The 24,360-nt window shown below is 38.3% G+C and overlaps 1 protein-coding gene across 2 annotated transcripts; it reads left to right on the top strand.

Moving 5' to 3' along the window:
- The first annotated feature begins 49 nt into the window (after positions 1-49).
- Positions 50-23,934, top strand: LOC134670289 (arf-GAP with coiled-coil, ANK repeat and PH domain-containing protein 2). 2 transcript variants are annotated; one of them, XM_063528034.1, is made up of 20 exons: positions 50-236; positions 351-467; positions 918-1,091; positions 2,764-2,848; positions 3,797-3,940; positions 9,867-9,962; positions 10,640-10,893; positions 11,986-12,102; positions 12,738-12,905; positions 13,633-13,739; positions 14,461-14,549; positions 14,779-14,873; positions 15,757-15,903; positions 17,481-17,551; positions 17,805-17,948; positions 18,547-18,701; positions 19,348-19,461; positions 20,039-20,145; positions 20,626-20,774; positions 21,646-23,934. In XM_063528034.1, the coding sequence occupies exons 1-20, from the start codon at positions 184-186 to the stop codon at positions 21,663-21,665; spliced, it is 2,406 nt and encodes an 801-aa protein (XP_063384104.1). In that variant the 5' UTR covers positions 50-183; the 3' UTR covers positions 21,666-23,934. The 2 variants fall into 2 exon arrangements, with proteins under 2 accessions (XP_063384104.1, XP_063384103.1); XM_063528033.1 differs by having other exon boundaries at positions 18,544-18,701.
- The last annotated feature ends 426 nt before the right edge of the window (positions 23,935-24,360 follow it).

Here is a 24,360-nt window from a genome sequence, read left to right as displayed (position 1 = left end):
TGTTTGTAATCCTTTTGTTTTATCTGTACCACTTGACAGATGTGTGACGTTCTGACGTTTCGTGTCGGATTTGTGAAAGAGGTGGATCGCCAGTTTTTTGTTCGACACGAAGATAAAAACACTCAATTAAAATATCACATATAGTGTAATTAAATCAATGCAATTGTGTTCACAGTTTTGATTATGAAACCTTTAATAGATTTCGATGAGTGCCTCAGAGATTCGCCGAAATTTCGGTAATTAGTTGCACATAAACCAATGAAAGTTATTCTTGTTATGATAGAAAGTGAAATTCATACGTGCTGTGTGTGTTAAATATTTGTGTAAGAGTTCCTTTTTTGTGTGTGCAGAGAACAGCTGGAAACGGAGGAGGCGAGTATCGACGGCTTGGAGTTGAAGCTCGATAAAGTTCTCAAGGCATGTTCAGTCATGATAGATTCAGGAAAAACGTACATGACTCATCGAGGGTAAGCTTGTAGTGTATATTTCTTGCAAATGCATTGCTGTGCAGTCATCTGAGACTGTTATATCATTGAATTGTTCATTATGGCTGTGGGAATGCTATTCCATAATTAACAATGCCTGTGTGTATTGCCATAGACTCCCATGACGGCTCTATTAAAAAAAAAGTAAATACTCATGTTATCAATAACAAGTAATGCTGTTAATGATTACTACATTACTATGTTAAAAGAAACTTATATCAAATGTTTCAATTAATTGCCTAATTGTATGAAGTTCCTAATTTATGTTTTTTTGGGGATAACTAAACCAATTATTACATTATGCCACATTTTCAAGGGGAGTTTTTACAATAAATTTTGTTCATCTGTAATAATTATTATTGATTATCAACTGATTAGTTTAAACAAATTTTGAGTTTTATTGTCTATTCAAAATTTTGTAATTATTTGTAGTGCTTTCACAAATGCACTTTGGGACCTGAGTGGTTACTTCTCGGAGGACCCCACGGTGATAGCCACGCTGAACCGGATGATCCATGCACTGCAGGAAATGAACAAGTTCCACTCCATACTCTTGGACCAGGCCTCCAGGACTGTACTCAAGAATCTCACAGCTTTTATTAAAGTGTAAGTCCATGTTTGTTTGTGTGCTTTCTTCTGTACTTGGGTAAGTAACAAGTTTTTTTTTAGCCCGTTATACTGGGCTAAGGCTGGGCTAAGGCTGAGGTAGACTTTGCTATTATTACTTTAAAGTATAAAACCCAACTTTGATCATGTGTAGTTTTCCAAAAATAAACAGTTATTATGAGTCTATAAAACAAACGTAAACAGAATAGGCCTCAAGTACCTTTCTAAAAGAGCTATTAAGCCCATATGTAAACATTAAAGCTGCCCATTCATGAGTCATTGCACCGTTAGGTAAACATTTCCTCCAAGGAAACCTAATCTAATTATAGCTCATTAATACAAGCCAAACAAGTTTACAGTTAAACTGACGGATGATTAGCCAAAATGATTGGCTAGTTAGTATTTTTTTTACATTATAGGACATTTTTACACAAATTGACTAAGCCCCACGGTAAGCTCAAGAAGGCTTGTGTTGTGGGTACTCAGACAACAATATATAAAGTCCCGTACCCAAAGGGTAAAAACCCTATTACTAAGACTCCGCTGTCCGTCTGTCCATCCGTCTGTCTGTCACCAGGCCGTAACTCATGAACCTTGATAGGTAGACAGTTGAATTTTCACAGATGATGTATTTCTGTTGCCGCTATAACAACAAATACTGAAAACATATATTATATTTAAGGGTATATTCTGAAATAAAGATATATTTAATTTTTCTGATCTGAAGATATACTAATTTTTTTAATTAAGGGTATATTTAAATTAAGAACTTTACTTTGTTAGCCATAAGGAAGAAAAACATACAGATTAAAACATCTGTAATAAGTTACACATTGTAATTAGGTAAATTTCAAAACCTAGAAACTGTATTCTAAACTTAGTAGTCTTTTTTCATTAGGTAGTTTCCAAATCTGTTTATGACAGGATATTAACAAAAATATCTAAATGTCTATCTATATCACAAAATGATAATGTGGGATTACACTAAACCCAAACTAATCCCCCCCAAATTTATCAATGTTCATTACTCATTAGGCATATACACATTTTATTTATGTGTTCTGAGTATGTTAGCAACCACAAGTGATTCATCATTATGATAAAACTGTCATAAAAATACAGACAAAGTCCTATTGTAGCAAGATCTTATATAACTTAATTTGTCCATCAATTATTTTGTTTGCGTAAATTGCCTTTAATCATAGAAGAAGAAGATTTTAGAGAAGAAGACCTAGACTTACTTATCTCAGCCAAATAAAAAATAATGTGCTGTATGAGGAAATTAAAAGACACTGGCACAAGAAAGAAATGATTGGCGATTACTCCATCAACAAGAGCAAAAGCTCTTAAGTTATGATGATGATGATGATGACTTTTAATCATATTACAAGCATAATAATGAGAACAATAGAGAATGCGGTAATTTTGGACACGGCGCGTATAGTACGTCAGTTACTCACTCGGCGGCCCTGACCACCAGCAGCTTGGGCCTTGCCCCGCTGCTGGCGGCACCCTAGGTTAGGTTTTTTATAATGTGTTTATATATTTTTTGTAATGTTTTGTAAGTGTTTTTATATTGTACTTTTATACTCACATTGTAAAACCCTAACGTAAGAACCAAGTTAAATTAAAGGACAATTCTATTTAGACTCAAGTTCCCGTTTTGTTTCAGAGATATTAAGGGTGTGAAGGAGAGCAAACACCATTTCGACAAAATCTCAAATGATCTGGATCTAGCTTTAAATAGGAACTCACAGGTGAATATTAAGTTAACCTATAAAACCTATTTAAATACTAAATACTATACCTAGACTCATTAAAAAGATGTTGACGATAGTTTTGTAATATATTCTCCATATATATTTTAAGCATTAGGATTTTAGATCGAGACTGCATAGAAGTCGTTAAACATACCACCCAACCTTGTACATTGTTCCTTCTCCCCCTGATCGTGTTTACACCCATTACCAACCCGTTTCGCCCCTTTGTATTTCCTTATAGTAGATGCTTTCAAATAAATCTAAGTAATATCATTTATTTTTTAGGGAAGTTTACGATTCAATACTATGAGATGGAAAATGACCAATAGAGGATCCTTGACATTGCCTGTTAGTTATATTTTTTTATTTATTTACTACATACAAGTAAAAAAGTTAACCTTATAACTATCATGTTATAATTCATCCTAACTTCTAACGCCATCATGCTCCATTATAAACAGTATTAGGGTATAAAATCTACATACCAACACTTTCCACCACTAAGGGGCTATTCATAAATTACGTCATTTCAAATTAGGGGGGGTGTCTGGACATCGGATGATGGTAGTATGACGTAGGAGGAAACGGGGTCATTTGAAGCATGATTTTTGGATGATTTTAGAGGGGAGGGGTGTCAAAAATCGTCAAAAATCGATGACGTAATTTATGGACAGCCCCTAATACCACAAACCTCGGATCAGTTTAACCTTGTAGGACCCACCATAGAATGTTTTCCAATTTATAATTTCAACCTTGTTCTTTAAGTAAATTGGAACGAATTTCGTTTGTTTTAAAACGCAATGAAACAAAACAAATACTACTTTATTTGTTTCATGAAAGGTTCAAATTAGATTGCAACGAATATGTACATTTTAATGTATATTTAGACTCTTGAGGTTATGTAATATGTCAAACTGTTAATTAAATTTGAACTCTATTGTCCAGGTGTCAAGACACAAACCGACCGACGTGGAGGAGGCGGTGAATCTCTTACTGGCCACGCGCTCCTGTTTCCGTCACACGGCGCTCGACCATGTCCAGAAAATCACCATGCTGCAGGCGCGAAAGCGCCACGAGATATTGGCCACTGTGAGTTTATTAAATTAACTTTATTATTTAGGTGTCAAGACATAAACCTACGCTCTTGATTTCGGCTCATGGTGTCCAGTGGTCGATCACGCCCAGAAAATGACTAAGGTAAAGTCTGTTCGGAAAGAGAAGAGTCGTGGAATGTATTGGACCCCATATACAATAATATATTATTCTTCGAAGGCCGCCAAAATATGTGACACACAAATAAGATCGTGTCAGATATTTTTGCGGCCTTCGTTGTGTAAAATATTATTGCAGCCGACTGTACGGTCCTATACATTAAGTGGTAACGTCGTATGTTCTTAAGCGGTCAAATTCGGACGATTTCTTAGACTTACACATCTTATACAATCGACGATTCTTTGTTTATAGCTAATGTTTTTTTACTGACGCGAACATAATAGAATCGCAACGAAGACCGGTAACAGCAATTAAGTAACAATAAGTATCCGTCGATTGCTATCTCAAGGTGAAGCTATGCACATTCACGAGTTTAGCCAGTATCTTCGACATCGTTAATGACCGTCCGTGTACCTTATCGCAAGGAAATAAGGTCTACCTATGGTCAGTTGATTTTGTTGCTGTTAGTAAAATAGCTTTGCTATAGACTTATAGTAAAATGTAAGTATGTAAGTAATGTACATAGCCAAGAAGGAATGGAAACGGGGACATAATAGGTAAAATGCGTTGCTGTATGGATCATTTCATTGGTCGATAGGTTCCGCGTGCGGGGTACGGGAGAATTCTAAAACGAATGCCATAGGGCCCGCATTCGGAGAACTGTTTTCATTGGTCGATAGGGCCCGCGTGCGGGCGTAAAGCGTATTCCATTATGAATTTCACTAGTCATTGTGAGTATGCCGCCTACGGGGGGTGGGGGAGACTTACATTTTTCGCCATATATAAAGGAGTAAGGTGGAAAAGTGTAAACACTAAACATATCTTTGACGTAGACTGTATCTGTATGTTTTTTTGTCGATTACTCCAATAATAACCGGCCCATTACAACCGATTTACGTTGTTTATAAACCATAATGTAATTCCATTAGTCACGAGTGTCACGACACTGTAGTTCGTATTGCACCTAGCCGTAAGGTGAGGTAATAGAATTGATTCCGGATGCTTCATAAATATTCATATGTGTTGAACTTGCCCTGCGCGTATATACAACCCACCGCGTATTTATTGATAAGTACATTTGAATGTAAACACATACATTTATTATTATTTTCAATTATGTGACGTCGCCAGCATCAACGACGTCATCCGAAGGGCCTTTGTCAGCGTCAAAGTCCCGGCCATACTCGAGCCCGTCGGTTTGGCTAGGGACCATGGCAAGAGGCCCGACGGTATGACGTTGGTGCCGTGGAAGTTGGGACGGCCTCTAGTCTGGGATGCCACATGTGTTGATACCCTCGCGCCGTCCCACTCCGGGCACCAGCAGAGATGCTGGTCATGCCGCGTCCATGGCAGAAGACCTCAAACGCCGCAAATATGCCACCCTTGGCAGTAGTTATATTTTTGAGGCGTTTGGGGTCGAAACGCTGGGGCCGTGGGGGCCAAGCGCGCGCCGTATATACAGGGCCTTAGCGGAGCGCCTTATAGATGCCGCAGGGGACCAGAGGGCTGGCTAGTATTTTGCTCAACGCGTTAGTTTTGCCATACAACGTGGCAATGCGGCCAGCCTTCTGAGCACACTGCCCATCGGCAGTGACTTGGGGGACGTTTTTTATTTATAGGCTTTTCATTTTAAGTTTATTTAGTTTAGAGATAATTTGTATTATTATTTTTAAGCTAATTTAATGTTTTATATTTATTTAATAGTGTTGTAATAAATCTTTCTTTTCGTATTATGTGATGATAATATTTTATTGATGTTGACATGTAATATTTTAAGAATATTATGAATAAATGAGTAGGAGTATGTCAAGTGTAAAAATATGGGTGCATATAACTTCTCAAAAATATATCCCATAGTTCTTAATTCACTGGCGTAAGAGCTATGGGACATATTTTTGAGTTTGATGTCTGCACTCATATTTTTACACAACATAGGTATCTTGACTTTACGAGTACATATGTATTTATACAGAGATGTGACTTATTTGAAATACTTGTATTTAAAATGCAAATACAAAATGCAAAATACCTATTGAAGAAAACTATTTTGTATTTTATTTAAAATAGTTTTTAAGACCTATTTTCTATTTTCAAAATACAAAATACTTCATAGTAGGCAGGTAATTAATGTAGATAGGAGTTACAATCTCTTCTGATGTTACAATCCTGGCAACTCTCTCATTCTTTTAACATGGAACTGTTGTCTGTTTAGTAACGTCGCACATGACCACAAGCGTAGCGAGTGGTTAAAAAAGTGGAATCTTGAGTGTTGCGAGGGTTTCAAGGCACGAGAGGAGAACAAACTTTTCTGCCTTAGTGAAACACAAACGAGACGTTTTCATCACACTAACGAGAGGCTTATACTAGCTGTAAAACATTACAAATTAATTCTTTAAATGTTGGCCGTTAAAAACCATCATCCATATTCCATACCTACATCCTACCGGTTAACATGAGCAAACAACTAGAAATGCACTTTAGATAGAGGATTGATTTCAAAGAATAAAGAGAGTCTTTTCAACTCGGAAATTCCTACTAATACTTTTTAATTCAGACTAAGTATTCACTACTCAGAGTACCTTTTATCGCAAAGTATTTGTATTTTTAAAAAGTATTTTGAAAATACCTATTTCGTATTTTGTATTTAAATACAAATTCAAAAACTATTTTGTATTTTGCATTTGAAATATGTAGTATTATCAAGGAATTATTTGTATTTTGTATTTAAATACTTTTTATAAAGTATTTTTCACATCTCTGTATTTATACATATTAAGTTTATTGTACAAAACCAATTATGGCACAGGATAGGCAGTACAAAGGCGAAATCGATGTCCATTTCTCTACGAGTTCGTTAGTCTAGATCTAGAGGTTCTTCTCTCACCCTCTATGAGCGTAAGCGTGAGCAAGATGTATTAAGAGCGTCCCGGGAGCGCTCTTTCATTTATAAAATACAATACAATATAAATACTCTTTATTGCACACCTCATTACAGAAAACAATACAAATAATACAGGAAGAAGAGGTTAAACAACAGGCTTTCTTATCGCTAAAAAGCGATCTCTTCCAGACAACCTTGCATTCCATTTATTTTATTAACCAAAACTTTTATTTTATTAACGAATCGAATACTTCACTAATATTTAAAAGCCCCACTTAGAGCTAATGTGTGTACATAAACCTGTCCTTATCGATTGTTATCGATTCGATGCAGTAATTTCGGTATCTATGTCAATACGAAACAAATTACCCGGAATTGTTTACCTACATACATTACGTATACTTCCGCCAATGATACCATATCTAAACACAACTAATTTACTTTCTAATACTCGTATTTGTTTTATAGAGTACTTGCATAATCAATCTTATTGCAATAATCATTAAGTCTCTTTTTACATCGTTACAAAAAAACAAAGCTCGAGAATTTCATTCAGATAAGCTTATCCATAACCATTGAGTACTTGCAAAAGCGATCTTGCTGCAATTGTTATAAAGTCTACATTTAAAGCATCTTCAAATTTGAATGAAGATTTGACATGGTGAATGGTGGTTAACTTGAAAGTATTCGATATCGTCAATGGAACTGTGTCACAATGTTGCATCCCTGTCACACCTGTATTAAATTGAGGGACAAACTTATGCGAAATTGAAAGGATTATCGTTTCATATCGATGATCGCTGTCACGATGTCATATCGCGAATTCGCGGTCTCAGTCGTAATTGTACAATAGTACGGAGTGTTCTATTGTCGAGTGCGTCTTCATAGTGCAGTGTTGTGTGATCCTTTGAAATAGTTGGATTTTAACAGCTGAGTGTGTAATGCTGATAAGGATTTGGGAAAAGCCCCACAAATATATACGAGTAGGTGTGTTAATTTTTTTTAAGTGTCTTGAGATCTTACGTGCGCTAAGGTTTGGTTTTTTTTTATGGGCGAAGGATCGTATTATTTTTGTCCTATTTTCTTAAATATGATTTTATTGATATTTATTTATCACGTTCATGGTTTTTATAGACGGTCAAGCAAATCTTGTCAGTAGAAAAAGGCGCGAAATTCAAATTTTCTATGAGATGATATCCCTTCGCGCCTACAATTTTCAAATATGCCGCCTTTTTCTACTGACAAGATCTGCTTGACCAAGTATAGTAAGACTTGTTAAGAAATATGAAACAGTCGCAAACTCCTTTCTTTGAAACTTGATTGCGGTTCGCAATCATTTTATAGAAACTCAGTTAAAATTGCTAAATGTGCTGCACTTGTACAATTCACAAAAAAAAAGTCATAAAAGCATTTTGTAAACCTTTAATTTCCTAGGATATTTTGGACATATTACAAGGTTTTTAGGGGCACAGTTTTCAATATACGCAATAATCAGTAATAAATTTTATATTAATTTAAAATTTAATTAAAATGTATCCGGGTACTTCCGAAAGGTAAAAACACGAAAAAATGGCGGATAATTCCGAAAAGGGACTATTACAACGGAATATGAGTCATTATTAAATGATTTTCGGAATTACCCAATTTCCGAATTTACCCGAATACACCTTAAAGTACAATGTCATTATCCAACATTTTACGGGTTTGTATATTTAGGTATAGTTACTTACCTATTTTATATATAATAAGTCCTTATATTTTAGAATTCATTCAGGTATAAGAAATGGTTTTACCTTATCTTTTATCTTGCATAAGATTACCTTAACTTACTTAACAATTGGAACGTCCGTGCCTCTATCGCAATAAAGTGTGTCAGGTATTTATTTTGCTGCTTTAGGTATATTTATATCGTGCAATTTTATATTGCAGCTTCAAACCAAGCTAACTCTGCAACGATTTTGATAGCACAGATTATGCTATAAGTGCGTAAGTGTTATTTTAAAAGTCAAACTTCTATGAAATTACGACTCTATATGATTATGTGTAAGTATCTATGTTAAATTCATACACAAAAAAGATGACCTAAGTTCAAAGATGATCGTATCCGTATAAGGGATCTCCCATTCAAATCGACCTTCATTAATCCTACGATGTTATGTAGGTGCTTATAAATGGCACACAAATTGTGTATGGACTCACAGTTACTCACGAATACGTCTGCACGTACTTGTTTGTCATACTATGAGTCATAGATTAACGATAATATAAGCAAACAATTAATGTTTTTGTGCGAAATATGCGTTTGTAAGTAAAATTATTTTCATGTGCTACTAAACTGTCATTTGTACCCGGATCAGTGGCCAAATTGGCTACCGAATGGACACCGCAGATTAGCCGGGGCAGAGGCAGACCACAAAAGAGATGTCGGGATGACATCGAGGCATTTTGCAGCGACTGGCGGCAACATGCCCTAAACCATGATGAGTGGCGAAAGGAAGGGGAAGCCTTTTCCCAGCAGTGGGACACAAAATAGGCTAATAGTAATAAGTTTATATTTTTTAAATTCTATGCTAAGAACATTCTCTTCAGAAAGAATGATAAAAAGTAGCCATTGCCGAGGTACCACGCTATGACCAGTGATCAATTGTTTTCCGATTATGTTGATATAGCCAAGGCCAGAATGCCTACGTTGATTTTACAGATTAACACGGCCACACATGCATTAATATATATCTAATCTTATTTTTATGGATCTGTTTTGTCAACGTTTGTGTCATTCTCAAGCAGAAGGTACTACTCTGTCACCATAAGGACTCTGACAAAATTACCGTATGCGTGGCAGAGGGGGCAGCGCGACTATACTAAGTCTGGAGGATGTTTTGTCTGTGGCTTTTGATGACCATACACCATGTCTTGTTGCAGTTCCTGTCGTACATGCAGGCGTGCTGCACGTACTACCACCAGGGCGCCGACTTGTCTGAGGATCTGGAGCCTTTCCTCAAGTCTACCGCTGACGAGGTACTTCTACACTTCTATATCATCCTTCGGAGAACTAAAAAAAAAAAAGAAAAGAAAACGTTTGCAAAAAAGAAAAAAGAAAAGAAAAAAGTTAAAGTTAGTTGAAGTTAGTTAACACTCGAAGAAAAGTTTTTTTTTTATATTTGGAGTTTTCTACTATCGAATAAAAGTTCAACGCATTTAAAATACGAGTACTTATGAGCAATATAGTGCACGCTAGGCTACGTGTGATCGAACTTATTTATTTATGATATACATATTTTTAAGACTAAGTTCATCAAAAAGACGTAGCATATATGATGGATAGTCAACTATTGTTACTAGTTATTATTTTGAACTAAAAAAATTGATCCGTAACGTAAATACATTTCTATATGTGCTACACAATGAATATGTGCCTGCCCAATCTACCCATGACAATGACATGTTAATTAACTTATTAAATTTAATCCTCGCCTAATTCGTGTATTTAATCTTCAATCAAATGAGTCTAATATTTTTTTATACTTATTACCGTTCTATCACATCTGCATGATCTGCAAAATAACTTAACACTAATTACGCGTCACATTACCCAAGTGTTATACGGAATCAAAAGAAAGTTATACGTCTAATTGTCGACTAATTGCCACATTCAATGTTATTCCAACTGAATTCATCGCTAATTGCAATTGCAGGTGTCAACAATGCGTAACGACACTAAAATATTGGATAAAGAGATGGAAAACCGGCATACAATCGTGAATAGTAAGGACAGTGTGTTACCAAGCTGCAAGCCCCCTGATGGGAACTGTAAAGATGGACTGCTTAGTACCCCTTGCTTGAAAAGCTTGCCGAAAATGCAAGGGTATCTTTTCAAAAGGACTTCAAACGCGTTTAAAACATGGAATAGACGCTGGTTCTACTTATATGACAACCGATTAGTCTACAGGTGAGTTTGTTTCGTAATAGTAGTGTCGTAACGGTAAATGGGGCATTATCTATGAAAATGGACCTGATTATCGATGGCGCTTACGCCGCACAGTGTCGCGCGGCATTGTATTTATGTCGGAGCATCGTTAATAATGGCGTAAGCGCCATCGACAATAAGGTCCCTTTTCATAGATAACGTCACAAATGGTTGCATTACAGTCCTTGTAAATCAAGCTAATAATTTAATTGGATCGCGTTGCATTTTACGACCGTAGCCGACGATACTCGTAATTATACTAATTATAATAGAAACTTAGCGTGAAATGAGTTAGTGTAAAATAACTACAAAATCTATTATTACAGTAGCACATCAGTATTGTCTTATTTGATTTAGATAAAGAAAATTACTTAATAACTTCTGCAGCTATATGCGGCTTGCGTTTACTGAATTACCGATTATCGACTTTAATGCCTTGACTGAAGGACTTAATCTTCCGCTTATTTCGTCGAGTTTTCGTGTTTATTTACACAGATTCGTACTAAATGTAACTAATCAGTTAATACATTTCGCAACGGACGAGGCCGGGGTTAAGTCCTCGTAATGTAGGTCATTGGTCGTGGACGTGTAACTAAAGAATTAGCATCGAATATTTAATTTACAATTGTGTATTTTTTTGCATCATTGTATTTAAATGTATTACCGAGAAGACGCTACTCTCACAGAGAAGACACGGCTGACTTTAGTTTCTAAATAACAGGAGTATTGGAACTTCGAGCTATTTATTATAAAAGTATATGTATATTATTTATGTAATTATGGGATTCGGTATGCTATACCTATTAAATTATATTCCCACTGTGCTTTATACATATACTTATTATATTATATTCCCACGTTCACAATGAACATGGGATTGATACCTTTTCCATATAGGTATGTACTTAAGGGCTCATTCAGACTATACGAGAATTCGCATGCGAGTTTCATTACATTGCGGGTTTTGATTGGTCGGTTGAATTGGACATTTCGCGCGCCGTCTAAATCAGCCTTTACGTGACTTAACACATCTTAGTCTTGATTTACGTGAAATAATGTATTTCTTATTTGTAGGAAAAGGACAGGAGAGCTGAATGTGACAGTGATGGAAGAGGACCTACGATTGTGCACGGTGAAGCCGGTACTGGACGGCGAGCGTCGGTTCTGCTTCGAAGTGCTTTCACCCTCCAAGTAAGTATTACGTTACCAACGTCGACACTGTTACTTAATATTAAACTTTACTGCATAGAGATACGGTGTATAAACGTCTGTCAAATCTAGTGAACCGTTTGATAATCGTTTGTCCCTATATGTCCCTCATGAGCCGTGGCAATAATGTCGGGACAACGCAAGGATGATGATTTATCCCTATATGTCATTTTGACTTTTGAGTTTGTTAGAATGTGACAAAATTTTGCAAAGGTTAGCTAAGTTTTACGAATAAAGGGTATTTATAACATATTATAGGTCCACCTATAATATGGGTAGTAAAGAAACCTCTGAACTTATGTTCAAGGGTTTCTTTCCTAACCATAAAAATATAGATTTAGCCAGAAAATCCCAAGCAGAATATAGCAAGCGGAGTCACGATCCTCAGCAGTGAAGGACCGACTTACAAGAAAAAGAAGCCAGAAAATATAGATTTTCTGCCACTTTATAAAGATTTTTTACATCAAAAGACTGGAAAAATTTCCTATTTTGGTTTTTTGCCGTGTTACACGGGTGCTAAATAATGTCGACAGTTATTTATCAAGAACTTTTCTCTAACCTTTGTACGGGTTAGTGTTTGTATTTGTGTAATTTGACTCTAATCTTTTTAATTCAAGGAGCCACATGCTACAAGCGGATTCCGAAGAGATGCTCGCGTCCTGGATCGCAGCTTTACAGCACGGGATCCGGTCTGCCATACAACAAGGTCGCAGCCGCGACGACTCAAGGGTCCAGCACGACGCACCTTCTCTGGAAACCATGCCTCCTGGCATGAGGAAGATCAGGTAAAGAAACTGTTGACACAGAAATGCTTCAAGCTTCCGGAGAGATGCTCGCGTCGTGGATCGCAGCTTTACAACACGGGATCCGGTCTGCCATACAACAAGGTCGCAGCCGCGACGACTGTAGAGTCCAACACGACGCACCTTCTTTGGAAACCATGCCTCCTGGCATGAGGAAGATCAGGTAAAAAAACCGTTGGCCCAGGCAAAATTGTCAATTTGTCACCTACATAGACGATTTGTAACTTACCTGCCATTTTTTTTCAATCGAAATAGGTAGTGCCTATCAGTCCTTTAAAGTGTAGGTATAAGTTTATAAGTCTTACCTATTCAATAAAAAAAATTATTGCACTCCTGTAATATGACACCATTTGGAAAACCAGATTTAACAATACTTTTCTCATTTTATTCATTATTGCGAAATATTAAATCGGGTTAAAAACCTACTTTAGAATAAATGCTTTTAAGATTTGTATTTGCATATCATTTTGTACTTTTTTTATATGAATCTAGAGACGATTTTTTTTCGACAAAACCTGTTTAAACTCGTCATATTTGCAGTGTTGGCCGAAAGTTGATGCAAATTGAAAATGCTGGCCATTAACCATTATAAATTGAATCGTAAACTGTAATCGTCCGTTACGGTTTAAGGTTCAAATTATAGTGGTTAATGGCCAACATTTTCAATTCGCATTAACTTTCGGCCAACACTGCATATTTGTTTGTGCAGGATATGGGAGCAACTGCTGAATATTCCCGGCAATAACTTCTGTTGCGACTGCGGCGGCCCCAACCCGCGCTGGGCCAGCATCAACCTCGGCATCACACTTTGTATAGGTACATCACAATACATTCTATAATAAGTACAAGAACCTTAGTATCCCTTTGGTTGCACAAAATATCCCTATGGGTCGAAGTAAGTCCCTTGTGTGTAATACAAGTATTCTAATTCTATGATACTGACTACATATGTATTAACAGTATAAGTGTCTTAGCTGTAGCTGTTAACTTATACTTAGTGTTTGCCTGAACAAAGAATAAAGTGTATCCGCAAGGGCCCCTGAAAACAATAAGATCCCTTGGTTGGGATTTTTAACCCAATATACTTACCTACTGAAAGCGTTTGGCCTCGTAATTTGTTAATGGATAGTAAATCACGCTTAAAGAAAATATTACATTTTTTTCTTCTAAAATTTAATGTAGCAGTCTTAAATGTCACTTTTTGTGCATTAGGCTGGTATTCCACCTATCCAATTTCTTTGTCCAATGTGTATTGCGTCTCACATTTTGCTTGATGTGAGTGTGAGATGCAATGACATTAGACAAAGAAATTGGACAGGTGGAATACCGCCCTTAGAGAAGGTTAAAATTTTATTGAAATAGAATGAACATATGGAGGTCGTTCTTTGGAACCATAAACCTTATACTAAAATGAATTCTGTTTATAGGTGAATAGAATTCATTATTAGTTTAGGGCGGCCAGTTACTAAAAGTGGCCAGTTACTGGCGAATTACCCTATTACGAGGACAGTTTCACAGGAACTTTTATTCTCTCCAGAATGCTCGGGCATACATCGATCTCTTGGAGTACACGTCAGCAAAGTAAGATCTCTTACACTCGATGATTGGGAACCTGAAATCATAAAGGTATGTGCTTTTTGAAGGACATCGTGATATTTTTGCTATAGTTATGTTTAAATTAAATCTTCTTCTCCATCGAATTACTCTTGGCAGAGCAGTTGTGGTCACGTTGAACGACAGACGAATCTACGCCAGTTCGCCCTTAAATTAAATAATAGTTGCGAAATCCAACGAAAGTGGAAGTTATCTGCTGTCTGTTTATACTAATTAATGTTTGTATTTTTTGTTGTTGCAGGTTATGGCAGAGCTGGGCAACAAAATAGTGAATCTAATCTATGAAGCTAACACAGAAGGGAGTACTGTCACCAGAGCAACGCCGGATTGTGAAACGTGAGTTCTAATCTATTGAGTATTAGAAGGCTTTAAAATGAGCTCATAGAGGGATTCGTATTTTTTTCTAATTTGTGTCACAATTTTAGTTGATATTTCGTACCCTAAGGGCTGATTTAGACGGCGCGCGAACTCGCATGCGATTTTAGTTACATTGCAGACTGTTGGTTACGTCCAATTCAACCGACTGATCAATACCCGCAATGCAATGAAACTCGCATGCGAGTTCTCGCATCGTCTAAATAAGCCCTAACGATGACAAACTAGTTCCTCCTCCACTTTCCGTACGTCCATCTGTCTATCTTGCAGAGAGGTATATCTCATGCGTAATGATATGGAAGCCTCGAAACACTAAATCAACTCGCAGTTAGCAGTAGGTACAGTAATCTGCAGTGATAACTAATCCCCCTGCATAGAATCTTTTTTGCATTTAGGTAGGTATTAGGTACACCATAGTGTAGGTTGGCAACTGTCAAAGGTTTGCATAGATGGCGCCATCATAGCTTGCCCCTCTTTATATGAGATATGTTTTAAAGGGCTGGCATCCAGGGAATAAAATTCCATTAAAAAACTAAAAATTTACACAAATCTAGGGATTGACAGGGCAATCAACTTTTTCTTGTCACTGTTGCCATGGTTACGGTCTCCTGGGTCACTCTTAAAATACTAGTTATTTCGTATTTAAATTAACCAAACATGATTTTTTTGGTAGTTATAAGGCCTTTCCATAATGGGACATTTGTAGAACATGGTACAGCAGCTCTTCTAAGAAACTATGCTACTATTGTCTCCTCGCTGATGGGACAGAATAACAATAAGAAATAGTCGATCGACCCAAATACTTCGACCGGGCGACCCCATTAACCATCGCCGTACGTTCCAGCGCGGTGCGCGAAGCCTGGATCCGCGCGAAGTACGTGTCGCTGTCGTTCGTGAAGGACATCACGGCGGCGCGGCTGGACGCGGCCGCCAGCGAGCCGGCGCCGCGCCGCTGCCGCAGCCGCTGGTCCGTGCGCCGCGCCCGCCGCAGGTCCGTATTCTGTACTAACCTTTTTTTTAAAGAGGGGAAATGCTTTACGCATACCACCCGACGCGGGGACGGGTCGGGATGGTTATGTGGGACTCCCTGTTGTGGGCTAACGAGACCCCAGCTTTACCCACTAAAACCCCTCTGTTGCCGCCTAGCTGCTCTATGGCGAGCTCCCAGGAACGCCGAAGTACTCTTCCGCAACCTCGCCGGAATCTGTACTAACCTAGCGTAAGTTCTGTTACTAACACTTTTAGTGCGTAAGTTCAGTTACTAAGGCCCACTTGCACCATTCTACTAACCTGGGGTTAACCGGTTAAACCTGGAGTTACCATGGTTACTAGTACAATTTGACACTAGGTTAACGGTTTAACCGCTTAACCCCGGGTTATTAGAATGGTGCAAGTGGGCCTAACAAAGGTTAGCTGGAAGAGATCCCTTTTTGGGATAAGTTCGCCTTTGTTTTGTTTTGTCCGTTTTATGTAAACCTGTTTATGTGCAATTGTGCAATAAAGTGACAGACATACATACATACTTTTTATGTGTGTTGTGTCGTGCATGTCTGCCATGTCTATATTACGGTTTGATCGTTATTATTAGCTATAAAATATGAATTCGTGCAAATAACATGGCGTACTATTAATAAAGCATCGAGTAATAATATTTATATCATTTGTTTTTCTAAGGACTAATGTGCTTTACAATTTACACGCAGTTTTGATGTAAATTTAAATAATGAGATTATAAAGCTCTTAAATAAAAACTTGTTTAATGCCTAATTTATCTCACAAAGGATACATATGGCTAGGTAATTCATATCAACGGATCAAATTGAACCACGATTTAAAAATACTAGAGTACCCTCTACGAGTATTATTATCTTCGGGTTCGAATCCTGGTAAAGGCATTTATTTGTATGATGATACAGATATTTTCACCACACCAGCTCGGAAAGGCTTACTTTGCACTTCACAAACTGATAGCAAAGTATTTTATTCAAATTATTACAAAGTAGCATTTTATTCACATGTGAGACAAAGTAATCAAATGCAAATTTTGAGTTGGTTTCTTATGTTTACTGGTAGAAATGACTTTTAAATGATGATTTTTGGATGATAAATATTTAATAACATTAATTTGGATTTGATTTGGTTTGATTTTGTTTGATAGTTTACATTTAATATTTGCTTCAAGTTGGTGTGGTGAAAAATTTTGTGTTTCACTCGGGGGCAAATTTTGTTTAACCCTCGTGTTTTGAAACCCTCGCAACGCTCAAGATTCCATCTTTCGAACCACTCGATACGCTCGTGGTTCAATTTTGGAATCTTTCGCTTGCTCGCGTATCAATATTAGCACGAGCGGTTAAACAACAACTTTGCCCCCTTGTAAAACAAATAACTATTGTTCCTGAGTCATGGTTGTTTTCTATGTATTTAAATATTTATATATATCGTTGTCTGAGTACCCACAACACAAGCTTTCTTGAGCTTATCGTGGGGCTTAGTCAATTTGTGTAAAAAAAAAAATCCTATAATATTTATTTATTTATTATTTATCTAACTAAATTGTTATGTTTTCAGAGTCCGTGCTCCGCCAGCAGTCCCTGAAACCATACCTGACGAAAAAAGTGACGCTAACAGTAACACGAGCGGTAACTTATTCTATTATTTGTCAATTCATCTAATTTTCTCAATAGACTACTAACATTTACCATGTTAGTTATTGCGAACGTACGACAAAGTGTACAAGTTTACAATTCTGCATTATGTACACCTTGTAATATTACGATGTTTAAGTCGTTCTAAACTTTTATTTTAAACTTTTTTCAATGGGTAAGTTTAATGCTTTTGTTATATAATCTAATATTGAGAGACCTATTTTATTATTAATAATTATTTCACCAGAGAGCTCGACGAAGTCCGGATCGGGTGAAAACAGCCCGGTTCTTCTCATCGGGTCAGAGTTGGCCAGTGAGCGGCAGGTTAATCTCACCCTCAGCCTGCCCTCCGACCACGACTCTACCGAGGGCGAGGATGAAGACGACCTGGGTAAGTAAGTCTAAAAACAGTAAGAGCTTGTGGTTGCTAATGCCGTTTTAAACCCCATCTTCATATCGCGCGGCAAACTATCGAACATTGGCTCGCGCCGCTGTTTCGCGAGCCAATATGTTCGATGGTTTGCCGCGCGATATGGAGACGAGGCTTTAGGCGCGTTTTTATGGTTCTATGCCTTAGAACCGGTAGTTCGGATCAATTAATTCTCATATCACGCGGCGGCACTGCCACTAACTCGTATGTAGGTTCGTATTGTCATTACATACTTTCGTAATAGTTTTTTAACTTTTCGGCTTCGTTACCGGTTCGCATCGGATGCGACATTAGAAATCGGATTTGACGCCTGTCCTTAGCGAGTTGTTATTAAGCATAGTAATGTTAAGCGGTAGGTATTCTAGGTCGGTGATCGTGACGCGAGCGCGATTAGTTGGTTTGATTTTAGCGATGCGGTGAAGCGGTAGCGGCGCATCGCGTTGAATTCGCGCGTCACGTGTCCTATCACACCGTCTCGCAGGTGCGCTCATCGGCCGCATTTATACGCTTGCATTTTGGCGGAGTATGTGAGCTAAGTTTATTGTACTCGTTCCAGAAGCGGAGGAGATCTCGTCGCTGTCTGCGCAGGCGGTGCTGTGGCGGGCGGCGCGCGCGCACAACGTGCCGGTGATGCGCGCCGCGCTGGCCGCGCGCGCCGACGTGCACGCGCCCGGCGCGCGCCGCCGAGTGCCGCTGCACAACGCCGTGCTCAGTGTATGCATCCTTGTACAAGTGCTACTCTACCGCCGCAGGGGAAAAAGGGGTCCGTGGAACGCAGCTATTTTGTTGCAAAATGAGATACCACCCGACAGACAAACGTTGAAGCGGTGGTGGCCGAGTGGATATGACGTCCGACTTTCAATCCGGAGGTCGCGGGTTCAAATCCTGGCTCGTACCGATGAGTTTTTCGGAACTTATGTACGAAATAATCATTTGATGTTTACCACTAGCTTTTCGGTGAAGGAAAACATCGTGAGGAAACCTGCATACATCTGCGATGAAATTCAAAGGTGTATGTGAAGTCCCCAATCCGCATTAGGCTAGCGTGGTGACTATAGCCCAAGCACTCTCGCACTTGAGAGTAGGCCTGTGCCCAGCAGTGGGACGTATATAGGCTAAATTATTATTATATATTATTATAGACAAATGTTTGAGAAAACGCGTCGCCACATTCCAAACGCATTACGCAACGCCCCACTTTATCAACCGCTAGTGCTAACCCTAATCGTTACCATTACTACCTATTGTACGCCAAAAAATTGTATCACTTTCTAAAAAGTTAGGGGTGCCAGTTTTAAAGTTTCTGGACACTCCATTGGTTAATACGATGATACTTAAATTTTTTTTTGTTTTCGTACAGGGTTCCGTGATGGCATGTTCGTTCCTGCTGCTAAATGGTAGCAAGCTAAACCCGCAGGACGAGGACGGCAAGACGCCGCTCCACCTCGCCACCGAGGCCGGACACACCGCCCAGGTGAGCGAACAAATCCAAATTTACAATACTTAGATCACACTGAAAATTTCTGGACTGGCCACTTAGAAAAAATGAGTCGTCTCATATATCAGAATCCAGTAACTTTCAGTATGGCCCACGTGGCCAGCTCTTATTTTGTGTTTGATAACACATCTAGACATCAATTTGAATTACTATGTTAAATCTCAAACCTAACAGTGCAGTAGTTTTTCCGTAAAGTGTACCACAAGAATGCATAGATTGTCGAATAGTGATAGGATAACGATTTTTTTGCTGCTAAGACATGATTTTAGTAACCAACACAAAAGAAAGGTTATACCAGTTCCTGGCTATGTAATCAGCCCTGGTTTTGTTGAAGCAAATCCAAATGAGAATTTGGCACATTTGCTTAATGCCACTAGGCAGGGTCGCCGTGTACGGACGGCGATAGTGAAGCAAAGCTAATAACTTTAGGCAAGCAGCCTCGACGAAACCGTTTAGGTCTCACTAAACGGTTTCGTCGAGGCTGCTTCAACTGCGACCCTGTAAATTATGGCAATTTTTTTTTCTGACTATTTAATTGAATATGGTGTTGCAGGTTGTCCTTTTATTACGGTACCGAGCAGATCAGTCAATAGCGGACCACGAATCACAGACGCCGTTGGACATCGCCGTCAGCCACGCTAACGCCGATATCGTCACCTTGTGAGTATTGACACAGAAAAAATTATAATACTTATAATAGGTACTTACAGAAGGTTCACTATCTAACAAAACGCGTCTTATTACGGTAGATATGACCGCCTGGCGCAAACGCGAGCAGGCGTCCGTTCCGTAGCGGTGAGCGGCAACCACTTCTGCTAGACACCAAAATTGGTGTGGCCGCATGTACTTGTAGCGACGCGACGAAATCGCGGAGTGAGCTACACCTGGTATTGATTACACTTGATTGTATTGCAGGTAGTCTTGGTGCGGTACCGCGCGGACCTGAGGGCCTACCGCGAACCACGTTCGACGTGTTGCCTCCCTGTCACACTTACGTACGAATTTACAAGTGCGACAGGGAGGCAACACGTCGAACGTGGTTCGCGGTAGGCCCTCTGAGCCTAGCTTTAGGACGTAATCATGAAACGTATGATAGAAGACAAGATTGTAAGTAAAATTTACTTTTGTTTTGTCCTGCAGGTTACGGCTAACAAAGCTGAACGAGGAAATGCGCGAATCCGAGATGTCGTCTAACGATGACACGTATAACGAGGTGTTCCGCGACTATACCCAGCTCGCTCACTCGCACCCGGAGCGGCTAGTGCGAGCGAGACACAACAACAACGAGGGTAAGTGACGGATGACGAATGAAGATATGCTCAAATCCGACATTTGACGTATGTCAGGATAAAAAAATATTAGCCAAATTCTAGTTGAAGTAGATACTGTGTCAATAAGCCCTGTTTTAACTAGATTGTCAAAAATGAGCGCCTTAGGAGTTATACAATACCTACTCGTTTCAGCTTTATTTAGTGCTTTTTAGGGTTCCGTACCCAAAGGGTAAAACGGGACCCTATTACTAAGACTTCGCTGTCCATCCGTCCGTCCGTCCGTCCGTCCGTCCGTCTGTCTGTCTGTCACCAGGCTGTATCTCACGAACCTTGATAGCTAGACAGTTGAAATTTTCACAGATGATGTATTTCTGTTGCCGCTATAACAACAAATACTAAAAACAGAATAAAATAAAGATTTAAGTGGGGCTCCCATACAACAAGCGTGATTTTTAACAGCAGTTAAGCAACGTCGGGCGGGGTCAGTACTTAGATGGTTGACCGTTGTTTTTTTGCCTTTTTTGCATTAGGGTACGGAACCCGTCGTGCGTGAGTCCGACTCGCACTTGCCCGGTTTTTTTCGTTTAAGGGTAATAAAAAAGGTTTAATAGATTATTAAAAGTACTTAGGGACATAGGCCTGTGGTTACCATGAGAGTTTTGATAGCATCAAGCAACATAGGTACAAACTATTTATTTATTTATTTAAAACTATTAATAAGTAAAAAGTACAAAAATGCGGACGTAATGCTATAACTAATTTTCTTCCAGTCAACCCTAATTAACCAACTTCAATTCCAAGAGGTTCTGTATTCGGTTGTGTCTATATGTTATAGGTATGTATGTTCACAGATTTGTAATTGAGTAATTATTTTTTTGTTCATTTCCAGGAGAACAGCCTAGCGAATGACGCAGCGGGGCCGCGCGGCGGCGTTGGCTGTGGTAACGACTGAACGGACCGGGCTTGGATTCCAGCCCCCGTTTTAAGGTTGGGCTATACCCTCCTAAGGCCTAAGGCCCTACTTATACTACTTCTTCAGTTCGATGAAATTTAAACCATATTCAAATGGAACAGAGTTGCATTTCTTTTGTTTCGTTAAATGTTAAAACAAATAAAATTCAACCCTATTTCCTGCACTATAGGTTCATATTGACAATTTGGGTTTCGCATTTGTATGGCTGGGCCTTAAGAGGATACCGTAGACTAGAGCAAACAGCTTGTGCATGTATTACACTCAAACGTTCATTTAGTATTTTGACCATCACGACTATTTTTAACATAATAAAAAAAATGGCTGCGGCTATAAATTCGTCTGTATGTATGTTATTCGATTATTAATCATGAATTGTTTTTATAACACAAAATAGGAAACCTATTTGGCAATGTAATGTACCCTTAGACCTTAGAGGATATAACCAAACGGAGTAGCGAACAGGCGTTCCCCTCTGTCGAAAATAGACGGCCATTAGTCATACATATTGTATGGACTGACGTTTATCCGACATGGCTATTTTTACGTTTCGTATACATTTGACGTGCCACTCCCCCAAAAATCGGCAGACGGTTTTGTACAGAAAATTACAGGCAAGGCGTCTCCGTTTGGTTATATCCTCCAAGAAGGTACAGTCAACTGTAAAAATATGTGTGTAGCCAACTTATTCATAAATATGTCCCATAGTTCTTAATTCGCTGACATAAGAGCTATGGGACATATTTTTGAGATGATTTGTGCACCCATATTTTTACAGTTGACTGTACCTGATGTCGTGTATAGCCGACCGTGGCGTCGGCAAGGTTAAATTATGTATTTTTCTCCATAGATCAAATTGAGCGATACACAAAATGGCTTTAAAAATCTAATAGTTAACTTATTAGCTATGTATTGCAGTCGCATTTGGCCGTATTTTATATACGTACCGATTAGAACACAATTTCATTCAGTGTCATATTAAGTATATCTTATAATTTCTTTTGGCGGAAAACTAGAAAAAATACAATCTTTATTGATTCATGCTTTATTTAAGCCAGTGAATATATCAGTCACACGTGAACGCATCAAAGCTTATTGCTACATTTTCATTTTCAAAATGCAGGCAACCTAAATATGCTTTAATCTAACAAAAATGTGCATACTTAACTTCCTTTTTTTCGTTATTATGATTACATAAATTAATATACAGTAGTGTATAAAATATATATAAAATCGCTTGTGTATATGTTTTAATCAAATATGCGTTGTTGGCAGTATGTCTTAAATGGCGGAAAGAGTGTCTATAGATTATTGTCTCATTTCAAACGTTTGTTTAAAATAAATACAAGCTAGGTTTGGCTGTTCGTAATTAGACTGTGTTAGAATATTTAATAATATTGACATTAAATTCATTATTATTGTATGTTTCGATATTATAATTTTATCGCATTCCTTGGTTCCAAATTGGTATTTTGATTTGATTCTCCATCTAGCCATCTGTATGTGATCAAATAACTGTTCAGGATTTTAGCATTTCCGTACTAGAAAAAAAAAATTGAAAAGACCAATGACCGACCTTTTACGGAAAATATTTCGCAAAACGTCATTGAATTTACGTTCGTAAACCGGTTTTTACTTTACTTATACAAAAAATTCTGAATGAAAATTAAGACTTAAGTGATTAGTTAATTGCTTCTAAATGTTGAGTGTTTCGTATTAAGTACTGATATTTTAGATAAGATATGAAATGCATTTTGTTAAAAGTATTATATGTTAGTGTATATCTTCCAGTTTCCTAGAAACTAACGAATTTTTTGTAGCGATCGTAATTTGATATTACATATTATAAGGTGAATTACTTATTTCAATCGGTGCCGCGGTGTCCGTTTATTAAGAGACCTCAGAGCATAGTCTAATAAAACATGGTCTTCTCCTAGAGTGCCACAAGCCTACGTCACAATAACATTGCCACTTTATATAGCGCTATTGCATATTATTATATAGCGCTGTCCCATGATGACGTAGGCTTGTGTCAGTCACGTGGTCGGAAGAGAGTACCAGGTGGAGTATATTATTATACCATGACCTCAGAGCATATTGCATATTTGAGCGTGATGCACGTATAACCTGTGCTATGTGTGGGGGTAAAGAACTTTCCGACACAACCTCAATACTAATCGGCCGGCATGCCCGATCTCCTTATATTCTTAAGGGGCCCACAGATTACCAGTTCGCCGGACGATATCAGCCTGTCAGTTAATCGCAATTGGTGACAGTTCCGAAAAACTGATATCAGGCTGATATCGTCCGGTGAACTGGTAATCTGTGGGCCCCTTTATATCTATGGAGATACTGGTATTTCAACCTCAACTCAACTCTAGCCTCCAAAACAGTAGCATGTACAGTCAGCAGCAATAGTTGCTAAGCAGGCCAGGTGTTCAAAATTATTAACGCGCCTTTATTCTTAAGAGAATAAGAGCGCATCAAGGTAATTTTGAACACCTCGCCCGCTTAGCAACTTCTGCTGCTGACTGTAACTGGGATAATCACTAATATGATAAATAGGAGCTAATCATAGATGGCGCTTTCGGTGATACCTGCTTTAACTCCTTGAATCCCAGGGATCAAAAATTG

This window comes from Cydia fagiglandana, chromosome 13 (assembly GCF_963556715.1).
Source record: "Cydia fagiglandana chromosome 13, ilCydFagi1.1, whole genome shotgun sequence".
In the NCBI taxonomy this organism is placed as follows: domain Eukaryota; kingdom Metazoa; phylum Arthropoda; class Insecta; order Lepidoptera; family Tortricidae; genus Cydia; species Cydia fagiglandana.
This window is presented reverse-complemented; position numbering and strand designations above follow the sequence as displayed.

What these genes read in the sequence shown, in the direction of transcription:
- LOC134670289 (XM_063528033.1), top strand. Translation starts at nt 184, where the DNA reads ATGAAACCTTTAATAGATTTCGATGAGTGCCTCAGAGATTCGCCGAAA. An exon ending in ACGTACATGACTCATCGAGG is followed by an intron (nt 468 to 917) that starts GTAAGCTTGTAG and finishes AATTATTTGTAG; the next exon opens with TGCTTTCACAAATGCACTTT. An exon ending in GGGAACCTGAAATCATAAAG is followed by an intron (nt 14,550 to 14,778) that starts GTATGTGCTTTT and finishes TTGTTGTTGCAG; the next exon opens with GTTATGGCAGAGCTGGGCAA.